Below are 22685 nucleotides of genomic sequence, written 5' to 3' on the forward strand. Positions count from 1 at the left end.
TACAGTAAAACCAATTTTACCTTGTCGGAGAAAAACACCTCACAATTGCAACAAACACTGTAAAGGAAGCCATCAAAACTAGGGCTCCTTTTAGAAATAAATTTAACAAGTTATTTAAGCTAAAATATTTTTCTAATTTATGTTTGAAGGGAAAATACTTTTAACAGTAAGGAAAAAAATTAGAATTACAAGAGAAAAGAGTCAAAATTTTAGAAAACCACTTATGTCGCTGAAAACCTTTAAAACAGAGAACATTACGCCGCCTTCTTCCGGGCAAACCTTTGGAGAGATTTTGGTAACTGAATTTCCTCGTTTATTCTTTGCTTCTTTAGTAATTGTTGTTCTTCCTTCATTTGTTGATCCAAGAAAGGTCTCTTGGCTCTCACGACACCATCCTGCTTCTTCTTCTCCATTTTACTCGGCTTATTCCTCCCTTTCGTTTTCTTCTTATGGGGAGCACTCTTGACAGATGCAACGGCCGCTTCCATCTCAGCCTCTCTCTCCTGCTTAGTTGGCTGTTCTTTCCTCCTCTCTGGTCTCACGGTACCTATTTTTGTGGGATCCAGCATGATAGTCTCGGGCGGGAGCTTGTCGAGAAGAGAGTGTACCTCCTTCTCACGTCGCTGTTGAGAAGTTTCAAATGGGTTCGCCACCCAAGAATCAAAGTTGGGCTCTCCTGATCCCGGAACAAGAATAGAAGACATACCCATGGAGTGTCCGAGGCCCAAAACATCCTCGTAGGGTTGGAACAATACTTTCCCGATCTGAAAACCTTTCACCATTGAATGACTCATGTATCGGCTGTAGTCCTGATCTCCAGAGGAATCCCTCCAGATCTGGACAAGAGATCCGTTTCCAATAGCGAGCAAACCCTTCTGACTGAATTGTAAGGTCTTAGCATGGCCTGTGTATGTGTTAAGAACCTCAAATTTCCTCAAATCCCAAAGTTTAATCTTTCGTTCCATGCCTGCCGTGGCCATGAGATATCCTCCGGGGTGGAAGGCCATGGCGGAAATGGGTCCATGATGGCACAACATCTTGACAAGGGGAGCAGAACTGGTGGGCTTCCACATGGTGACCTTGCCAGCAGAGTGACCTAAACCTACGACAGCATTGAAGGGATTCACTTGCATTACATCACAACGGCCAAGACCCGTACGGAGATTTCCAACCATCTCACCCATTGTCACGTCTTGGTAGTGGAGCTGCCCGGATTTGTTTATGGATGCCAAGAGGAAATGGTTTTTGAGAAATTGAAGCTTTAGTACTGATCCATGTTCCTGGCATATGTACAAGTGTCAATCATACATTGAGTAGATTTTGTAATCATCCATTCAAGAATAAAAAATTTAAAAAAGGGTGAAACTTTGATTGATGGGCAATCTTAAAAAACTTGGACTAGACCAAGAAACTTAATTTTACAGAAGAATTCTTACCTTGAGGCAGTGAAGTTCTGTACCATCTCTATTATAAATATATGGATACCTGTCATAGTAAAAGAGAACTCAATGAATCATTGAGATTGAGATTATGATAAAAGGAATACTAAAGTGATAATCAATGGAAATTTAAAATAATAAAATAAAAATATTATAATACAAGAAGCTGGTGAATGGTAGATGGAAAATTAGAAATAGATAACTCTAGATCGGGTATCGGGTATAAATCATGCATGTAGGTAGGTCTTACTTTTTCTGGGCTGCGGCGAAAAACAGTTCGTTGTGCAAGAATACAACATCACGCACTGTTTCCCTGACCTGAAAGAGAATCAAACCATAACTCAAATAAGTTTCCACCTAAAATGTGTAATCATACTTGAGAACTGAACTAGAACGTTAAATGAAGAAACTGGATACAAGTTGAAAAGAAGAAGAGTAGAGGAGTTGCCAGAAAATAATGTTCATAAAATGGGTATTTGCTGCTGGGGAGCCAGATACAGATAAAAACGTGTACTGGAAAGATTCAAAATTTTGGAATAACCCCCTGTTCAATCATATACGTGGTTCTCAATTTTGGTTACTTTTCTTATAAGTCCCTTAGAAGCCTTTTTTTTTAATCTAGTACATCCTTTCATAATTTTACTCCCCCAAAACCTATTTTTTTCTCCAAAATTACATTTCTTTGATGCATACGCTGTGTTGAGTTTAGTCTCACATTGGACTTAAATTGCCTTGTCACTCTCCTTATAAGCTCTTGGGCCTCTCCACTCATTGCTAATAGGTTTTGAGTTGGAACCCCAAATTTATCATGGTATTAGAGCAGGCCTTTCTCTCCTCCACGTCACCCAATTCATATCTTCACACGTGCTTTGGCCCAGTCTGGCCCATACGTGCGGGGGCGTGTTGAGTTTAGTCTCACATCGGACATAAATTGCCTTGTCACTCTCCTTCTAAGCTCCTGGGCCTCTCCACTCATTGCCAATTGGTTTTGAGTTAGAACCCCAAATTCATCACGCTGGTCACAGGAAAGGGACTCCAAAAATCTAGTGAATTTTTCCGAAATTTGGAAAAAAATTCCGAATAAGGGACCACCAATTGAATCGGTAAATCAACGAATTATCGGCAATTTGCTAATGAATAACATCCCCCTCCCCCTTTCAACCTCAAGATTCATTGTTCTTCAGTTCCCAAATCTCAAGAACAAGATAGGATTTTTAGGGAGGTTGAAGTTGATAGGTTTTTGGGAAGAAACCCCAAAAAGAAGTTTGTATAATCCCCGTGTTCTCTTTAAAACTTTCCCAGATTTATTCAAAATAAGACCAAACAGACCCCTCACCAAATAATTGTGAATCCGAACTTTGTTACTATGATGATGACTTGGTTATCATAAATACAGGGAGATATTGCACCTCTCCCGATGAAATGGCTAACTATAATAAAAGGTAGGCAAATTATGGAATCAATTGTACTGCAAGGATGAATAAATCCCCAATATCAAATAGTGAATGCAACGTACTAAATTTACAAACATAAGATTATGTTATTGTTGATGTATAAAAACATTATATTACTAATGTTGATATTGTTGAAGTGTCTTCAAACATTGTAGGATCGGAGCAAACCTGAAACTCTTTTATTAAGCCCAAGTTTTCATGTCTATGATTGCCAGGTGCCCCTTGCGACCTGCAACTGCCATATAACGACCACTCGAGGTATAATCCAGTGTGTAAGGACCTAGCTCTGCACATAGAGTAAGAAGATCGATGTGGGTACTTGAAATGACTCTCATCACAGCTATCACTAGGTTACAATAAATAAATAATCATTGAAACAAGAACTTTTGACTTTAAAATTTCAAAAAACTCTTATCACCGAAAAGACTTGCGTACGAGACAATCTCTACTTTTCAGGCTTAAACCTACTACAGTAAATCTGATGGTCTGTTTGTTTGCAGGGAGAACATTTACACAAGCAAATCTTCAACAAAATGTTGAAACAAACACAAACAATTTCACATTTTCCCAGGAAATTTTCCCTGCAAAGAAACAGAACGTGGGAGATTTTGTAGGAGACTTTTACATTCTAAATTTAGACAAAGTAAGAAAGCTCAAACAGTAAAGAAACAACATTAGGACACCATAAAGTTCACTAGAAACCACGCATAGCATCATATGCCATGCATAACAGCCATAATGCAAGAAATGGATGTAACACAACGAGGAAAACCCAATTGTCAACCTGGTAAGACTATATCAAATGGCTTCCTAGAGCTTAAAATATCGACTTCGCGAACAATTGATTCCTGCTTGATCCTCCATGTCTTCTCTAACCCTTCAGCCTCCAAATAGCCTTCCTCACTTGGCATAAGCCACTGAAAAAAAGTTAAAAAATTATCAGCTCAGAGGAAAAAAGAAAACATGGAATGGAATTTCAAGTCTGGTATAAGAAAAATCTGAGTAAAAGCACATTTGAGGTCCTAAAGAACAGGATAATATTTTATTAGTCTATCAGAATATTGCATGGAGCCTTTTATGCTAGTATAGCTCATCAAGCTTGATGTAATCCCCAAAGAATTATTTTTTCTTCAAACCATGTTTCATACTACCCATGGGTATTATATTAAAGAGATTCTATTGTTGCACCAACTTTTGCTGACACCAACCCAAGATGTGTACTATTTCTTTGGTGATTTACATATGAATTGGGATGGCGTTAGCAAAAGTTGGTGTGGCAATAGAATCTCTCTTATATTATCTTCGTGAACTACATCTTCAGTCAAGGCATGTTCGTTCATATCTTCTATTTTTTTTTTTTTTGATCGATTTCATATCTTCTATTACTACATTCATTCATGACATTTTTTATCTCCCACTGTCCATTTAGAGTATTTTTTTTGTGTTAAGAAGGGTATCTAGGCCAGCTTGCACGCACCAACTATTCTCTCCTCCCCGAACAAGGCTTTCGAACAGGGCTTTTTAACCCTGTGGTCCGTGGCCACCAAATATTAGTAACCAGTGGGTATCGAACTTGAGACCATAGGGGGAGCAAACCCCTTGACCCCGAAGTGTTACCACTCGGCCACCCATCTCGTGGTTAATCCATTTAGAGTACTTGATTTACAGCAGAACACTCATTTTCACTACTCTTGTTATTTGTTTTCCGAAAAGAGTAAATATAAACAAGAAAACTATTTGAATTAAGACATAAGAAGGGCATGTAAGAAACAAGCCATGAAAGAATTACAACCTTTTCAGCCTTGGCAGCAGCTTTTGCAGATTTGCCATATAATTCTTCCCTAACAGCAAGTTGGCCTCTCAGCTTTTTATCCTTTAAAACCTGAAAATATGGAGAGACTTTGATGCCTTAACCAAATCATATAAATACTAAAGAAGTAAGAGTAAGACCCCTGATTATTGTGGTGCAGTAAAAGGAGAATGTCCCACCTCCAAATTGGTGCCATCGCCTCGAAGATATTTTTTTACTTTCAAATCTAACTCATTAGGAGTATCCTGCACATTGAAGACAGATTCCCGATTTCAACAATTTTGTGTATGTTAGTGCTAAGCCAAACAGTGGAAAAAGATAAGAATTCATGTTCAAGCCTAATCTAAAGTTTGCTGTGTATTATAAATCCGAATAACCAGAAAATAGTCCTCATCTCAATCATCTCATGATATCAAGCAATAATTTGCTTTTTTAAAGAATAAGCATCATTGTAAAGTACTATGACATTGACCAAAACGAACAAATAGAGGATGTAAAGGAAATCAGTAGGCTACCTGTCCAGCTGAGGGCACAATTTTTTCAGACTTCTCATTTCCTTGCTTGACCCCCATCTGGCCTACAGTTGGAATCAAAGTACTGCAGTATGTCACAAAAGCAAATGCTTAATACAATATAAATATATTATATCTCTTACAATATATATATATATATATATATATATATATATATATATATATATGGGTCAAGATCGGAGGACACAGTTTTTATACACCCATTTTTTCATTGCTTTTTACAACACCGCTGGTGCCATTGGATTTGTAAAATGGACGGCATTCGGGTGGTGTAAAAAATGGTGTAGGTTTAATTGTGTCAATTAGAATGTATATATATCAGAGTAACCTTGTGTCTCCAAAATTGAGAAGAAGAAAACAAGAACATAACACTGTCTGGCAGCGGTGCTACCGCAATTACCAAACCAATTTTTTTATATATATTTTATTTTATAAATTTGCTTAATTTTCCTTTCCTTCAATAAAAAGCATACTTTCTTTTACACCTTTACAAACCACACTAATCCGCAAAATCACAATACACCTTATTAGGATGCACAACAATCTACTACTCTAATAGAAAGAATGTATATTTCACGGCATTTTGTAGACATTTAATCAAACATGTAGAGAACAAATTCATTTCATTCTAGCGTTTACCATTCTTATTCTCGAACTAAGAACATAATCGAACTTTGTTATTAAAAAAACGAACCTTCTTCTCTTCTAACTTCTTTCAATTGTAATTGTATCTAAAAGACCACCCAATTGATTGGTTTTCCTGCACGACCCGATGATGGATAAGCATCAAAATTAAGGAAATTCGACGCTATAGCAGAAATCCTTTTCCAAAATAGCAGAAAAAAATTTATGCAGAAAGTTCAATGGAATTTATAAATTAACAGAAATTAAAATAATAATAATAATAAACTTCCAATAATTTTTCTCATAACTTACAGCAACTACTCTCAGTAGGCCTGTCAACGGATACGAATCGAACCGGATATTGCAACATTCGAATCCGATAAATTTTGCGGATATTGGATAATATCAGATTTGGTATTGGAGTTGAAGAGCTACCATCAATGGAAATTTTTTCTTCCAAAAAGTCTATTAAAAAAACACACTAATGAGAAAAAATCCTCGAAAAATCTAAAATTTAGGGTTTTTCAAACAAAACAAAAACAACACTAACGAATATGACATGAATGCCAATGTCTTAAACACTGTAACAAAAACCCTATATTTTTCCCCCTCAAAACCACTACAACTCTTTGATTTCTCATTTTCCAAAACCAGTCATCTTCAACCTTAGTGTTCTATTTACTTCAACCTTCCAAACTCAATGCAAGAAAGGGTTTTTGGGAAGTAGAAAACGAGGGGATTTGGGGTTAGGTAGAAAAATCAATGAATTTCAAGATAGGGTTAAGAGAAGGTTGAAAACAATGGTTGACAATAAGGTTGATTAGATTATATTAATTTACCAAAAATTCTAGAGCTTGAAGACGATGATTTTGAGATAAAAAAAATCATTTTTTGGCTAAAGCCCAGTGGTTGAAGGAGATAGAGAGAGGAACTTACAGAAGAAGGTGCTATGTGGAGAAGGTGATGAAGATGGTGGTTGCGTGGTTCGACTTCACAAGTCCTGCGCCTCCGCAAGTGAAGAGTTGAGTTGAGAAGACGAGAGAAGAGAACGAAAAGCAAACAGAAGGGTTTTGGAAAACAGAAGAGAGTTGTTATTGCTACGTCAATTTTTACTAACGCCACACCAATTGTAGCAAATCTTCGAAATTTATATACGTATTGGTGTGGCATTAGTAAAAGTTGGTGTGGCGTTATTTTCTCACAAGAAATGAGGGTTACTAATTGATGTTGACACCCTAACTTTTACTTATTACAGTCCAATTAAAAGGGAAATTCTATCGACAAACCAACAAATCTCTAAGGGCCTCCTATTTTAGAAAGCACCCCTAAAAATTGAAAAAAAATGTTTTAGGCACTCCATGTCAAAGGGCACCATCCCTTGTGACTCTGACAACTCAATTGAATTCGGTGACATGGGGAGAAGAAAGTGAATGATCGGAGGAGGAGCAGAGGAGAAGAGAGAGAGAGAGAGATGGGATAATGGCCAACACATTCGTTCACAAAAGAAGACCCAGAGATGATGGAAAGGGTGGTGCTCTTATTATTTAATTAATTAATTTATTGAAATTGTCTGTCCTTAGAGTTCAGTGGCATGTCAATATGACTTTCTCAGTTAAAAATGAGATATTTCCTAAAACTTGTGCAACTTATGACACTGTTCAATTTAATTCTTAAAACATGTTTTTCCATTGAATTTGTTACTTTTATAATCAACAAATTCATAGATAAAATACCAACTAATTTATCATATTCTTTGATAAATTACCAGGGAGATTGCTGATACGACAAAATCATTGGTACTTGGCAAATCATACCACGATACAGTTTAACAGAATGGGAAAGGACATGATGGGCATATCACAAATAAGGGTAAGGTCACTGATCATATTCGGATGTCAATGTAAGGTTTGAATTGAGTCCGACTTGACTATATGTTAGTTCAGCCAGATAGATGCATTTGACAGAGAAGAAAGTAAGATAGAACGTCTTTTAGGAAGAGCTGATTGGCTAAAGATCTTCTAAATTTAAAAAGATTTAACAATATATGCTAATTAAGGTAAGTATATTGTTTTAATTAGAAAACGAATATGAAAATACAAGTGTCCTTCGAAGGGAAGTTACCTCGTAGGATTAGAATGGTGGATTGGATTGTAGCAATTCAACATGAAAAAATGCCACATTGGACAATCCAAAGCTGTCAAATTTCATAAAATTCAATGGATCAAGTTGTCAATTCTTTTTCTTCGACAAGCTAAAACCATCAAATTAACGGAAGATGAGAGAAATTTGATGGTTCTAAACCATAAAATCGAGGAACATAAAAAAAATTCAACGGTCATGGATCATCGAAATTTGATTACTAAAATTCATGGACTTTGACCTGTCAAATTTTCTTGTTAAAATTTTCAAGATTCACGCAATGTAACCCTGCCCACACCAATATGAAATTGTCCGATTTGATTTTTACTCCACATCACTTTAAAACGCTACCCAGTTGATTAAATCGTTAGTCCCCCTACCATTCCCAAGCACACAGGATGATTCCAATTCAATACCTAGGGTCTCACTAGCTAACCTTTTCCCTGATGGCATTCCCCCCTCCTTAGCTTTGATGTTATTTTATAATGTCCAACCCCCACTAATATAATATTGTCCGCTTTGAATTTTACTTTGCATGACATTAAAATGTGGCATACCAAATAAAGTCGAAACTTGTCCTTGTAGCGCATGTGGATGGAACTCAAACATAACACCCCCCCAGATAGAATGAAAACTTGTCCTTATAGAGCAGGTAGGTGGATAGAACCTGAAACTTGCCCAACCATCCCATTCGGCACACAGAACTCTATTCCAGCCCCTTGATTGATCTTGGGAACCATTTCCTCGACTTGATTAGACGCTCGGACGAGAACGTACACACAACAGGAGAGATGCCGACTTGCACCAAAATCCCCCAATAAATAAAAAACAATGGGATGGTGAACACACGAATGGGAGAACACAAAAGTAATGCAATCATGATAAAAGTTGATCATTTTCACATGATTTCTTGGATAAGCTCCTCCCTCCCTGAATCGGCTAATTTTTAGGATAAAATCCCTAGAGGGTGGCCTCTTGCACTACCACTTACTAAGTTCTAAGAGATCACTCATCCATTTGAAAGAGTAACTTCAATACAAAAAGAGCCTTGATTCAAATTAAATTGTGCTATAAAGCAAATGAAACCCGCAAACCCTTGTTGATCCAATTAGCTATTCGATCTCAAGACCTAGCATTTTTGAGAGGTGGATTTCATGGGGTTGGTAAACCTGTCGACTCCAGGTTTGGCACCTGAGAGAGAGTGTGAGAGAGTGAGAGAGATATGGTCGGTCGTCTTGTCTTCAGCGTTTTATTTATCCAAAAGCATGAGCAATCCCATGTGGATTCAAGTTCAAAGAAAATGAACACAGAACTAGAACAAAAAAAAAAAAACAGTACCCAACCACCTAGCTATATAATCCCATTTACAAACACATTATACATGTAATCATATACATCTTCCCCTACTACCACTACTCACAAGCCACCAGCCACGGACTCTTATATCACATCTTCCCCCCACGAGAATCCTTGGGATGGATCACCTCCTTCCCCTCATGGGATCGCCTTCAACTTTCTCTTGCTCACCTCCAAGTGTCGTCTGCTCCACGTCCCCTCCCCATCCACTCAGCTTCTCCTTTATCACCTCTTTCACGCTTCCAATTGCATCCACGATGCCACCAGTACCCATCTTTTCTTCACTCCCTCTAATTCAAACAAACAGTCAAAAACATCATCAATCATATAAGAAACATGTTAACCCAAGGTGAAAGGTTTGCCGATGGATTAGCAAAGTTCACAAAAAACTGTATAAATTAAAAATGAAAAATATTTTGGGAACAAAATATTCAATCTAGAATTTTAGATGATTTGGATTGATGAATCACACGATACCATGTGCCATTGAGAACATCCCACTATCGTGAGTGAGAGAGAGAGAGAGAGTGTGTCTGTGTGTGTGTGTGAGTGTGTGTGGGGGAGATGTCTATCAAATTTGTTTGGATTTGGTCAAAATCAAGAGACCTTAACATTGAATTTATCCCTTTTCCAGGTAAAACATTCATTAGCGAGGTCTTCAATAAACACAACATCCTGTCATTGATCAATAATAAATCTCTTAAATCCTAGATTTAACTTTTCTATGTCCAAATCAAAATCACTAATGAAACATGTGACATCATAATTATTAGAGTAATGATATTACTCTCCCCGCATGGCATACTCAAAATACTCTTCTGATACGGCATGTGCTAGAGCCATTGATGTTTTCAACCAGGATGAATAATTGCACATATTTAAGAGATGTGCAGATGTGTCCCGAGAGAGCACATGCCACGTCAGAAGAATATTTTAAGTAGGGTCATGATAATATGAGTTGCCCATTGGCATATTCAAATACTGACAGGTTTGGGTACGTCTTAGTATTACACACGGTTGCAGTCTCTTTAAAGGAAAAAAAAAAAAAAAAGTTACATCGCAAGCGAACCCAACCTTGGTTCGGTAATTTGTACACGTCATGGAGTCATTTGAGTATCCCACTTGTCAAGTCATACTATTAGGATTCTATTGAACGACTAATTATTTGTTAGGAAAATGCTAGAATGACACAAAAAGATGACAAAAATGATGTGGTGGCATGCACATAACTGTAGATGCTTTTTACTTGTATCTCACAGAAAAGCATCTACGGTAATGTGCGCGATACCACATAATTTTGTCACCTTTGTGTCATCCCAGCACGACTGTATTTATTACGGTGGACACTTAGGTCCAACGTTAGCTATAATTTTCCTTTTATAAGAAAGTGATAAAAAGCAGATGGTTTTTTTAATAAGACCAGACGAATTCAAAACACCTGTACCTTTCAGTTTCCACATCTCTTCCCTTTCCAGCCTTGTGTTCTTCATGACCTCCTCTGGTCTCCTCAGCCTTACGTCCTTGTTGATCCTTGTACTCCTTCACCTTCAATTCCAACTCCTCCAACTTCTGCCTCGATTCCTCCAACTTCTGTCTCGCAGACTCCTCGGCTTCCCTCAGCTTCTCCTGAACGAATCATATATGATATATGTCAAAAAAAGATGACAACTTATAATACCAAACTACAAACTTAATTTAACTCACCTTGTCTGCCTCACTAGACTCGGGTGACTTCTGCTTCCATTCTTCCTTCTTAGCTTCCGCAATCCGTCTCGACTCTTCCAACTTCTGTCTCGCTGTCTCTTCCGTCTCCTTCTGCTTCTCCAGTAACCATTCCTTAGTCTCCCTAGCCTTCTCGGCCGCAGTTTCTTTGTTCTCTCTAGCTTTCTCAGCGGCAGATTCCTTGGTCTCACCCATCTTCCCAACTGTCGTGTCTTTCGCCGCCCTCGCCTTCTCTGCCGCAGATTCCTTAGTCTCTCTCACCTTCTCGGCCGCAGAATCCTTCTTTTGCTTCGCGTTCTCTGCAGCAGATTCCTTTGTCTCCCTCGCCTTCTCGGCTGCAGTATCTTTGAACTCGCCCACCTTCGATAACGTCGAGTCCTTCGTCTCCTTCGCCTTCTCGGCCGCAGAATCGTTGGATTCACCAACCTTTTCCTTCGCTTCCTCGGTTCCTTCTCGGGTACTCTCACTCGTTTCTTGAGATTTGCCTGCAACAACTTCTTTAGCTGTCTTCAACATGTTTATAGTACTCTCTTGAATTGCTCCAAGAACGCCTGTTTTCTGTTGTTCCTCTTGTTCTCGATTCCCATCAGCTTCTTTCAACTCGGATGCAGCCTTTTCGACTCTGTCTTCCTGTTCTTGTCTCCAAGACATTTTTTTCTCTCTTGTTGAACTTTTAACAAACAATTGATGGGTTTAATGGATTTCTTTCGTTCTTGCTTCTCTGGATTTGGGTTTCGAGGTTGATGCGTTATTCAGTATATATGAAGGCTGGAGGAAGTGTTTAGAGATGACACGTAAGAAGTGTATTGGGTTATGGATTTGTGCGTGGCGTGATATGTACACGTGTCGATAAGGGTTGAAAGAATTTGATAAACTTTGCTGATGAGGATGACACGTTGTCATTATGAGGCGTATGTACACTAGGGAGTACAGTATGCATGCACGTTTGGTGATGACAGCTGCTACCTTCTTTACCATCTGTAGAGTAAGCTTTGGAGTAGTCTTTAACTTTCAAGACGCCTGGTTTTTTTTATGTTCGTCCACCGTACTTTTATAAATGCACACGTGTCATACATGTGTAAAGTTGATCTCTTATGTTATAGGTGAAATACTAAACTTTAACCATGTTTGAGTTGGTCTATTAAATAAACGATTGAGGTAAGAGAAAAAATATAAATTTTACTAGAGATTAGTGTTTACTTTCGAGGGATTAATAGTCAGTTTTGGGGATGCATTTTTGTTGGAAATCTTTCTTCCATCTCTCATCTCAACTGTTTGATTAATGGACAGTCTCAAATGTGTTTATTTTTTGTTGAAAAAATATAAAAGTTCTTCATGTTGCCCTTTAGAAACATTTTATGTTAGGATTTTTTTTCTTGAAAAACAGTTTCCTTAATTACTAATTCTGTCAGAAAAAGTTTCCCATCGGCACCACCTTGTGGCATACAAAAGCAAGATCAAATGTAAAGAAACTTCATGAAATTTTTTTTAAAAAACGTTATTTTTCATCATTGAATTTTTATTTTAAATTTGAGAGTTTGAGAATAATTTTTATTTTGTTATGTTAATATGAGTTTTTCCATTAAATCTAAGTGATTGAGGTGTTTGAGACCCAAATGTTATGTAAATGTCTTGTATTTTGTTGGGGTTTGTTGAACACGATGGTGCAGGGTTTTTTATTTTGGTGATATAACCATGTTTTTCTTCTCTTGTTTTTACTAGTTACTAATGATATCTAAGACCCTAAACTTGAAAGAAAATAGTGATTAGATTTTTTATCTGGTATGTGAATGTATGCATACTATCAGGCCATGTAAATCCTTGTGCTTTGTGTACGATTTTCAGTTCTCTTTCTTGTTTTGTTTTTCTTACCAATAACTCTTAGTCAGATTACCTTTTTTTATTTTTTTAAATGTTGTACAGTGATGAACACTAAGTATATATCCAACGGCTCAAGTGGCACATATGTACACTTAATTTCTTTGGACCATTATATTTTCCAAGAATCTCTACTCATCTCAATTGTTGATGGTTTAAAGTTTTCCTGTATGTGTGGGAGTAGGAAGGAATCGTATTGAGTTTGGGATTAGATTGAGATAATTAATCAACTCCGATCAAAGTATAATATTGTCTAGCTAATAAATCTACATAGTCCAGGAATGAATCTTGAGGTACTAGTTGAATACCACAAATACATATGAGACCTCAAGCGGATAAAAGCCTAGAATAATTATGAACAAAACCCCAAAGTGGACATGCAGCTTAACTGTGCAAACTAATTTGATTGATAGGTGATTGTGTCACTAAGTCAATACACGGTTTCCATGTAAATTAGGAGGCACTTGGAAACACTTGTAAACATGCCAGAGTATTATGACCAAGACACGAAACAATTAAATTAGGGATTTGAAAATCTGTAAATAGAAAACTAATGAAGGCAAAGGTACACGATCCTAATGAAAAACACCCACACAATTTGTCAAAAAAAAAAAAAAAAAACTGATGACGTGAGTGTTGACTTGGTTGTCTCCACCTTTTGGGTGAAACTATTCCCACCGTCCCATGCACCTACTCACATGAAAGTTTTCCCTATGTGCAGTAGGTTAAGTGAAGGGGAATAAGAAGAATCAAACTCATGTTGTAGGCATTTAATCTTGATGCCCATTACCATCAACACTGCCCTTTGTCGAAATTATGATTAACTTAATTGTCTAAGCCTATCTGCAAATGCAAATGTACAATCTAGGAATCGGATCATCATTAGTAGGTGGAGGATCAAGGAAAAAGGGCTATAAAATTGACGAACTTTTCAAACTCTAATCATGTTGATGCCCAAATACATTTTTCTAAAAATCTCTAGGAAATATCCTCCCATCTTAGTTGTTCATCAAACAAGGTGACCACGTGGAACATATCCTTCGATAAGCCACACTTATGAGGTGGGCTTTCAATGTCCATTTAACCAAGAAATCAAGTTTCGTTACCTCCCCACAATTTAAAATGACAATTAGATTTTTTACTCCCAAAAAAATCAATCCACAATCTCACAAAATCTCTTATAAGAGATCAATTGCATAAAGCCTAACAAGAGTAATTTTGTAAATTAGGGATGTCCTTGATACATGAGGGATCATGTGATTGGTAGGTCTGAGATTTTGTGAAATCTTATTGAATTGACTTTTGTGGGAGGAAAAAATATTTCTTGAAACCATGACTAATTTTAAAGAGTCGTGATGAATGCACGTGGTCTAGGTACACAGTTGGGTATGTGGCTGACCTGGCAAGGGCACAGAACCATAGGTCATTTTCATCGGGATACACAAGAAAAAGATGCGCGGTTTTGTGCCCTTGCCCCGTCAGCCGCGTACCCAACCGCTTACCAAGATCGCTTGCATTCATCATTATTCAATTTTGAAACATAGATAACTGACATATCAAACACATTTTAAGGCAACGCATGAGTTATAAACGTGCAATCACAATTGTAACATTCAACCTAAATAACTTCCTAAGAGGAAACCCTAATTGGACCCTCCCATGTGTTGTTCAAGTGATGAGAGATATGCCCTGAGTAAGAAGATCATCAGCTAAGATCTTGTTGGCAGCCTCAGATGGATGGAATCCATCCCAAAACACATAATTTGTTGCGTTCGCGCATGTCCCCACAGACCTAGAGTTGCACAGCAGTGACGTCTCAATTGTCCCGGTCCCACAACATGCTTTCCTCCCCTCCATGAATCCTGTACCACAGTATCATATACCCAATCAAACACAAATTAAATATGAATCATCTGAGTCCACCCTTCATGTCAATCAAGATTTGATGCTAAGAATAATACAACTATACCATTATCAGAAGGCTTGGTGACAAGATCAAGTAGAGGTTGGTAGATGTCGAAGACAACAAGCTTGAGGCCAGATAGTCTCTTCTGCAAGCGTTGAGCAGTGGAATTTAGCTTACTATTGAACGATACTGCGTCTCGGTTTAACCTTGCGACACATTGGTTGCTCCCTTCGCCAAACATAGTGATGGCTGCAGGCAAGCATCCCAATGGTGGTAGCGACGTCACCCCGATTCTTCTTCCACCCAACCCATATAGATTCTGTCACAATATGTTATATATCAAGGTTAGATTAAAGAACCGGGATCAAGATCACGTAAGGTATCCCATTCTTATAGAATAGGAATGGTTGGAGTTTAAAACACAATGGCTCCTAACCAAGTCGTTTTCTACTTGGCACACAATCCGATGTGTTTAATATCTAATTAAAACGTGCCAGATAGGACCGTACAACATAGTATAGCTTGTGGTAGGAAAATTCTAGCGTCCAACTCAGTTGGACTCTGAGTGTCAAACAAACGGCTGAGATAGGAAGACATTCCCTAGATAAACTGACCTTAAACTGATCCCTAGGAAATCTGTATCGATCTTCTCATCTTGGTCGGTCTTTTGTTGAACAGTATTAATTATTTAAAACCATATGTAGTGATTTAGTAGAGAGACCTGAATACAATGCTATTTATCAAAAAAAAAAAAAAAAAAAGAGAGACCTGAATGAAAGTCGAGAAGGATCGAACAAGTATGTTTGAGAACTGATCTGGTGTGTAGGCTTTATATAACATAGGGTTTATATAGTAGTTCTGAACAAAGTCACTGCTCCCAGCACTAATCACATATATGGAACCAGAGAAGATAGATGTAGCTTTGGATCTCCCAGCAATGTTGATCACCTTTGTTTGATACTCCTTGTAGTACTCTAACTGCTGTGTCAACGATATGGCATGCTACATGCAACAAAATCCAAACAAGTTACCATATATACTAATATCTTACTATAAAAACTCATATAATCTAGGAATTAAAAGAGAGAATTTTTTCTCTTAATTTACATAAAGTTTTGATGTGCTGTCATAGTAGCCAGAAGCAGCTGAAGCAAAGTTGGATCCAATCAAGAGGTTGTTTCCTTTGGCTTGTGGGCTAAGGTAAGCTGGTGGGTATGTAGTGAACCCAAGATTCTCAGCTGTGTTTAAAGACAACAAACAATCCAACCCATTTCATAGAAAATAGAGAATAAGAGAGAAAAAGTAATAATTAATGGGTTTTAATTTATTTTCTGTGATTTAGTGTACCTGTGAAGTCTGTGGCCAGTTTTCCATTACAGAACCTTCCAGTAGGTGAGTGTGTAACAAAGTCTCTTCCATAAGGTGGGAAGTTTGCCTTGACAATAGTATAGAGGTTGTTGTTGTTGCCTACATCAACAACAGAATCTCCAAAGATGCATAACCCAGGAACAAGAGTCTGTCCATCAGCCACATAGAAGATCATCGTAACAAGAAGAAGAGAAGTACTTGAGACAGCTCTTGAGAAACCCATCATTTGGCACTTTGGATGATAACAATCAAAGTTACTTGGTTTTTGTACTTTAGAGAGATAGGGGGAGTGGGTGTTAAATGAATCACTGGATGAAGGTGGTGGGCAGGTGAGTGGGGGCATTTAATAAGGAGAGAGACAGAGAGACAGAGAGAGCTTATAAGTTGGGATTAAAGTGGAATAACTAATGGGAAGGTTAATGTTACAAGAAGCATGTTCATTTGCAATATAGCTGGTTAAAGATGATGAGATTTTATAAATTATTATAATGGATTTAGGGTAAATTATCATTTCATGAGTTGAATTTGATGAATTTACAATTCTGACTAATTGTTTATTTTAATTATCAAAACGTGAACATGCGAAATCATAGGTTTTTCAAAATAACAAGATTGCAGGTTTAAAGTGATAAACTCGTTGATTTTCTTTCCCATATCCGTGAATTTGTCACTTTAAAATCTTCGATATCATTATCGTTCATGTTTTGATAATTAAAACAAACTGTGAGCTAGAATTGTAAATTCATCAAAAATTGATCAAGTTTTTGTAAATAAGTCGTGATAATTTGACTACTCCACATGGTACACTCAATCGACTCTCCTGACGTGTCAAGTTTACGAACTGTAGATCTATACGTCTTAGGATACACAATTCCCTCGGGATACACATTTTTATGGGAAGTGTAATTTTGTATCCCGAAATGTACAAATCTACGATTCTCAAATTTATCACATTAGGAAAGTCGATTGAGTGTGCCATGTGGGAAAGTCAGATTATCACGATTCTTTCATAAATATCTCATGGATTTAAGTAGAAGAAAATTAACAATCAATATTAATGTCAAATAATGACTAAAACACGGAGGTTATACTAATGCATAAATCCCCCTTAATTGTTTGGTGCAGTTTCTTTTCATGTCTTGTAAAGCTTTGCACAATTGCACCAGTCCAACACCATTAAAGTTTTTCTTTAATTTATTATTTTAAGAAATATAGATTCGGTACAGGTGTTAAAATCTTGCTGCAACAAACAGTTCTCTCTTTCATGTATATTTAATTGATCTTTGTTGTTGTTGTGTTGTGTGCCTTCCTTTATTGCTGCTATACTGCCATCAAAATTCCATTTTCGAGAAAAATTTACATCAAAAGGACATGTGTGATGTGTCTGTTTCCTTGTTTCTTTATCTCCTATACTTCTTTAGTAATGGATGACAATTTTGGTAATTAAAATCAACAATGAGGCAGAATCGTAAATTCGTTAAAAGTTGATCACTTTTTCGTAAATATCCTTTAAAACAAATTTGATATTAAATCGGTTTGTTAGAGGGGTTGAATCAGCCGGTTCAAACCTGAGTGCCGAGACGATCCCAAAACCCGTTATAAGAGAAAATCACGTGCGTCTCTCGTGCCCCACCATCACCTGTAAAGTCATCGCACGTGCATCGCTCGTGCCACTCCACTAGTAAATGAACGGAACATCGCTGAGACTTGCAAAATTATTCAATTTTCTCAATTTAGACAAGAAGGCTTGATCAAACTCATCCGATCTCTGACCATACCTCCTTCAATATCGATAGATCTTTAAAACATAGGTAAAGATTTTAAATTTCTATGTTGAAATTGCAATTCAGTGTGATGTTTTTTCTAATCTTAGTACCTTTGTTGCGAAGAATTGGCATATTAGGGTTTGATTTTATAAGATTTGATGGATTGGTTACATAATTAGGGTGATTTTCTATTATTAGGTTTTTGAAATTTAAGTTCACGATTCGTACAGATTTGATTGACACTTCGATGTACACGTCACAGAATTGTTCCAGTTATTTGCTTTAGTTACCAAAACAATGTGATTTTTAACATATTCTAGGTTCCTTTGTTTGATCTTTTTATGTAAGTGGATAATTAGAAAGTTGAGAATCAGAAAATTTAAAATTTAGGAACTCAAAAGCGAAACTCCTTTAATTTTTCATCTTTTAGGGGTTTTTTAGATTGTCTTTCATTGTTTCATGTTTGAGAATTGATGTGGTTGTCACACATCATCTAGATGATGTATTTCATTGTTTAAAGAGAAAGTTCAATCTTTTGGTGATTCATGGACTAATGAGTATAGTAACCAAGTTCAGATTCGATATCTATTCGGTGGAGGTTCAATTTGTTCAATTAGGATAAGTTCATGAAGATTCAGTGGATTACACAAATGATGTTTTTGGGTTTCTTCACAAAGTCCATCATCATCTTTAACCTCTCTGAAATCCCTATCTTGTTTTTGAGATTTTGAATGTTGAAGAAAATAAAATTTTGAGGATGAAGGGTAAAATGTTAATAATATTCACTGAGTAATTGATGAATAATCGATTAATTTGTTGATTCACCAATTTAATCGGCTTGTCCCTTATTCAATGAATTTTACAATTTTTTGGAAAAATTCGGAGAATTTTGTGACTATCACATGAATGCTTATTAGAAGAAACTTGGTAGGTGTAAAAATGGTAGTCAAGAAAGATAGAAAACTGCTCTTCATTCATTTTTTAGCTTTTCTTTATCTAATCTGTGTCGTCTTGCAAACATATTTCTCTCTCTCTACTGCAACCTATCATGTATATATCATATGTGTTATTTATATATTGAGAAATATTTGTACAAAATCAATATAAGAGGGTTATTGATTCACTTAGCAGATGTATTAGTTGCAGATTAACCCAATGTTGGTTGATGACTTAGAGAAGGAGTAAATTATCTTTATTTTAAAGTTCCCATGTCTATTTTAATCTTTCAATCGTCTCTGAACTCATCTACAAATTTCTTTGAACTTCCCTTTAGAATTTGGTTGAGGCTCAGATGCATCCAAGTCCTTTGTTTTCGTCATCTATTGCTTGCATGTGACATTACTTTCTAATTAAAAGTTTTTCTATAATATGCTTCTGAATGAAACTGTGTTATCTTTCAGCTGCAATGGCATCTTCTTCAGATTCATGGATGAGGGAATTCAATGAAGCATCAAAGCTTGCTGATGATGTCAGTGCCATGATTTCTGAAAAGGGCTCTTTGCCCCCATCAGGACCAGATACACAACGCCATTTCTCTGCAATTCGGAGGAAAATTACAATACTAGGAACAAGACTTGATAGCTTGCAAACCCTTCTGTCAAAGCTTCCTAGTAAGCAACCAATGTATGAGCCATGAACTTTATTTTTTAAGTTTAGTTAGAGAGCTACTATTGGCACCCCAACTTTTACTTATTACTCCCCAATTAAAAATAAATAAAATAACCGAATGGTTGAGAACAAATAGAAGTTGAGCTGCCAATAGAAGCTCTCTCATTTATTTTTGCTAGATTTCTATTTTTGGGTTTAGGATTTTACATGAGCCTAATCATAATTGTAATCAACTATTGAAATCATTTGTATAAGTGTTATAATGTTTGGTAATAATTTGGCCAAATCTTTTTAATTTTTGAATAGTTTGTTAAAATCTTTAATTGGGGGGTAATAAATAATTTTAAAAATTTCTGTGTAATGAGTAAATTTTGGGGTGCCAATGGAAGCTCTCTTTATTTAAGATCTGGTATATAAATTAGGGAATTTCCCAATTATAAGCAATGGTGTTATATTGGATCTTTGTTTTTGTTGGGGGCTCGGTTACACTTGAAGCACTATCTCGCAATCATAGCTTCTCTGTTTTGGGTTTACTTTGTAATTGCTAATTTATATCTGGAAGTTATGTACTGCAAACTGTTGCTCTCGGATATCTTATTTTAGCAAATAATGGTGCATCGGATCTTGTCATTTGGACCCTTATGCTTGCTTTGTATTCCTTTATAAAGGCTTTTATTTCTTTTCTTTCTTTTTTTTTTTTTTTTTTCCAAATGAAATAAAAGTTTACTTCTTTCTCTTCCCTCTTGGCTATTATTTATCCATTGGGAACACCAGAGTTTGGGTGTAGTTGTGTGAGTAGACACATTATGTCTCATACGATACAGAAGCAGGAAGCACATGTATTTATCAGGGAAAATGGACTTCCTGGAAATTATAATTTGTTTAGTAGCTTTCTGCTTTTGGCCTGTACTCTGCTATTTTTCTTTTTATGTCAAAGAGTTGCCTATTTTATATAGAACTTTATGATATTAAGGGTTTTCATTATTTCCATTATCATTAGGTATTTGGCCTTTTCTTTTAGGTGTTCTGGTTTTCCTCTCCATGCTTCCAAATAGTGGCGTTTTAAAATTTCTAGACATGTACTTTCTGGACTATATCATTCCTTTCCTGAAGGTTATGTATTTTACTTTTTCATTCTAATGCACAGTTCAGAGAAGGATATGCATCGGCGTCAAGACATGCTTGCAAATTTGAGATCAAAAGCCAACCAGATGGCCTCCACACTGAAAATGTCCAACTTTGCTAATAGGGATAGCTTACTTGGACAAGATATAAAGCCAGCCGATGTCATGAGCAGAACTACCGGGTTGGACAATCAGGGTCTTGTTGGTTTTCAACGGCAAATTATGAGAGGCATATTATCATAACTTGGTTGGATTGATATTTATTTATTTTTCACTTATTTTGTATGCTTTCCTGATGGGGATCACTTTATGTCGGTTTGCATTGGAAGCAGAACAAGATGAGGACCTTGAGAAATTGGAGGAGACAGTGTCAAGTACTAAACATATTGCGTTGGCAGTTAACGAGGAACTCGATCTACACACCAGGCTCATTGTATGGATTCTGTTGATGAGCTATTCATTTCTCTTTCTGTCTTTCGGTTTCACTCTCTTTTTATTTCGAAAGTCTATACTACAATCCTGAATTTTGTCTACATGCTGCCTCATTATGCAGGATACCTTGGAATATCATGTGGACACTACAGATTCTCGACTACAGGTTACACTCTTGCTAATTTTATACTTTCTATCACCAACAAATGGTGATGATTCATACTGCTCACAACTCAAGTGTGTCTCACATGCACGTAAGCATTAGTTTCAACAGTGGAGGCATTTGCTTAGGCCCTTTTTTTTGGGGCAAAATCATGCAATTGGCAAGAAGTTGCACTAATTGATGCAATTACATGCTTTGGGCTTGGACTTCTCGCTGAGGTTGACATATTCTATTTCAACTGGGAGCAAAATCTCAATAATCTTTGGTATTCTTGTGTGAAACACTACCACCTTGAATGAACTTTGAGAAAATTTTCTTGACAAATCAATGATTTGTTGTGAATTAAAAAGTCACGGGTTCACTTGTGTTCATTGTTAAAATCTTCATTAGAGGAGAAATTACAGGGATTGAGATGGGAGTCTTTGAATGTGCTAACTTGAAGAGTTGGTAACGTCTGAGTGGATACAACAGACCTGGAATCAAAATCCCATCTTCACCCTCTCTCACCCATAAAAAATTGAGAAAAAAAAGGAAATAAAGTCTTTATTGATATTAATTGTCATGGTTTTAAATCTCGTCGAAGACCGAGATTACTTGGGCGAGTCATCTCAGACTTTATCATCCATGAACAAGACAGATGGACATGGCGTCTCACATCTACAGAATCTCACGACATAAATGAATTGACTTAGACGATATTTAGAAATCTCTGCCGAGTCAGTAAAATATGATTTTATAATAAAACAACTTCTAATCTACCTTATTTTATTAAAAAATATATATAATTATTTTCATTTTAATATATTTGAATAAAGACTGAGTTTTGAAACCATGTTAACTGTAGATGGTTTGGCCTGCTTGCACAAAAATTGTACTATCAGTAAAATCTTATAAAATGTGGTATTGCTTGTTGTGGAAAGCAGAGGGTGCAAAAGAAGCTAGCCATTCTGAATAAGCGTACCAAGGGTGGATGCTCCTGCATGTGCCTTCTGATAGCAGTTGTTGTGATAATTATTCTCGCCGCCGCTGCTTGGGCGCTGATCAAATACTTGTAATACTATTAATGGTAAGCACAAACATCCATATATCAAGTCTCTCCCTCTCTCCGAATGTGGGTATTTCGTGTGGCCAACGGGTTGTTTTTATTGTCGTTGCTTCAACTTCTTCGATTGACTACTTGAGTACTTGTTTGGTTAATTTATGCAACGGTTTAAGCTGTGTGTATTATGTGCCCCCCCTCTCTTGCTCTCTCGCCCTCTACAGAAAAAAAAAAAAAGAAAAGAAAAAAGAGGTTGAAGAAGCAAGCAACTGTGTGTAAAATACAAACAATTTAAGTCTAGAGAAGGTATTATGTTTTGTTTCA

The 22685-nt window shown here is 36.7% G+C and overlaps 4 protein-coding genes across 6 annotated transcripts; 1 reads left to right on the forward strand and 3 right to left on the reverse strand.

The window, feature by feature from the left end:
- Positions 1–6950, reverse strand: LOC147399694 (Transducin/WD40 repeat-like superfamily protein). The gene is given in 12 exon segments (XM_086445152.1): positions 1–1280; positions 1437–1485; positions 1690–1757; positions 3062–3093; positions 3096–3179; positions 3678–3810; positions 4686–4775; positions 4883–4948; positions 5219–5300; positions 5931–5996; positions 6173–6325; positions 6797–6950. Coding segments are annotated over 9 exon segments (1605 nt in total). The 5' UTR covers positions 5276–5300; positions 5931–5996; positions 6173–6325; positions 6797–6950; the 3' UTR covers positions 1–254.
- A 2362-nt stretch (positions 6951–9312) lies between these two features.
- LOC147399695 (uncharacterized) lies at positions 9313–11823 on the reverse strand. 2 transcript variants are annotated; one of them, XM_086445162.1, is made up of 3 exons: positions 11060–11822; positions 10800–10981; positions 9313–9645 (listed from the first exon to the last, which is right to left on the reverse strand). In XM_086445162.1, the coding sequence occupies exons 1-3, from the start codon at positions 11726–11728 to the stop codon at positions 9480–9482; spliced, it is 1017 nt and encodes a 338-aa protein (XP_086301288.1). In that variant the 5' UTR covers positions 11729–11822; the 3' UTR covers positions 9313–9479. The 2 variants fall into 2 exon arrangements, with proteins under 2 accessions (XP_086301288.1, XP_086301287.1); XM_086445161.1 differs by lacking the exon at positions 9313–9645 and adding an exon at positions 9674–10030 and having other exon boundaries at positions 11060–11823.
- A 2686-nt stretch (positions 11824–14509) lies between these two features.
- On the reverse strand, positions 14510–16541 carry LOC147399696 (GDSL esterase/lipase At5g22810-like). The gene is made up of 5 exons (XM_086445155.1): positions 16209–16541; positions 15969–16099; positions 15630–15863; positions 14925–15180; positions 14510–14817 (listed from the first exon to the last, which is right to left on the reverse strand). Exons 1-5 carry the CDS (start codon positions 16453–16455, stop codon positions 14624–14626), a joined length of 1062 nt encoding a protein of 353 aa, XP_086301281.1. The 5' UTR covers positions 16456–16541; the 3' UTR covers positions 14510–14623.
- Positions 16542–17883: 1342 nt separating this feature from the next.
- On the forward strand, positions 17884–22685 carry LOC147399697 (syntaxin-51-like). Of its 2 annotated transcripts, XM_086445164.1 has the most exons (6): positions 17884–18040; positions 19396–19618; positions 20751–20956; positions 21060–21160; positions 21281–21325; positions 22246–22685. In XM_086445164.1, the coding sequence occupies exons 2-6, from the start codon at positions 19401–19403 to the stop codon at positions 22375–22377; spliced, it is 702 nt and encodes a 233-aa protein (XP_086301290.1). In that variant the 5' UTR covers positions 17884–18040; positions 19396–19400; the 3' UTR covers positions 22378–22685. The 2 variants fall into 2 exon arrangements, with proteins under 2 accessions (XP_086301290.1, XP_086301289.1); XM_086445163.1 differs by lacking the exon at positions 17884–18040 and having other exon boundaries at positions 19379–19618.

This window comes from Akebia trifoliata, chromosome 6 (assembly GCF_017979445.1).
Source record: "Akebia trifoliata isolate Shusen 1 chromosome 6, ASM1797944v1, whole genome shotgun sequence".
In the NCBI taxonomy this organism is placed as follows: Eukaryota; Viridiplantae; Streptophyta; class Magnoliopsida; order Ranunculales; family Lardizabalaceae; genus Akebia; species Akebia trifoliata.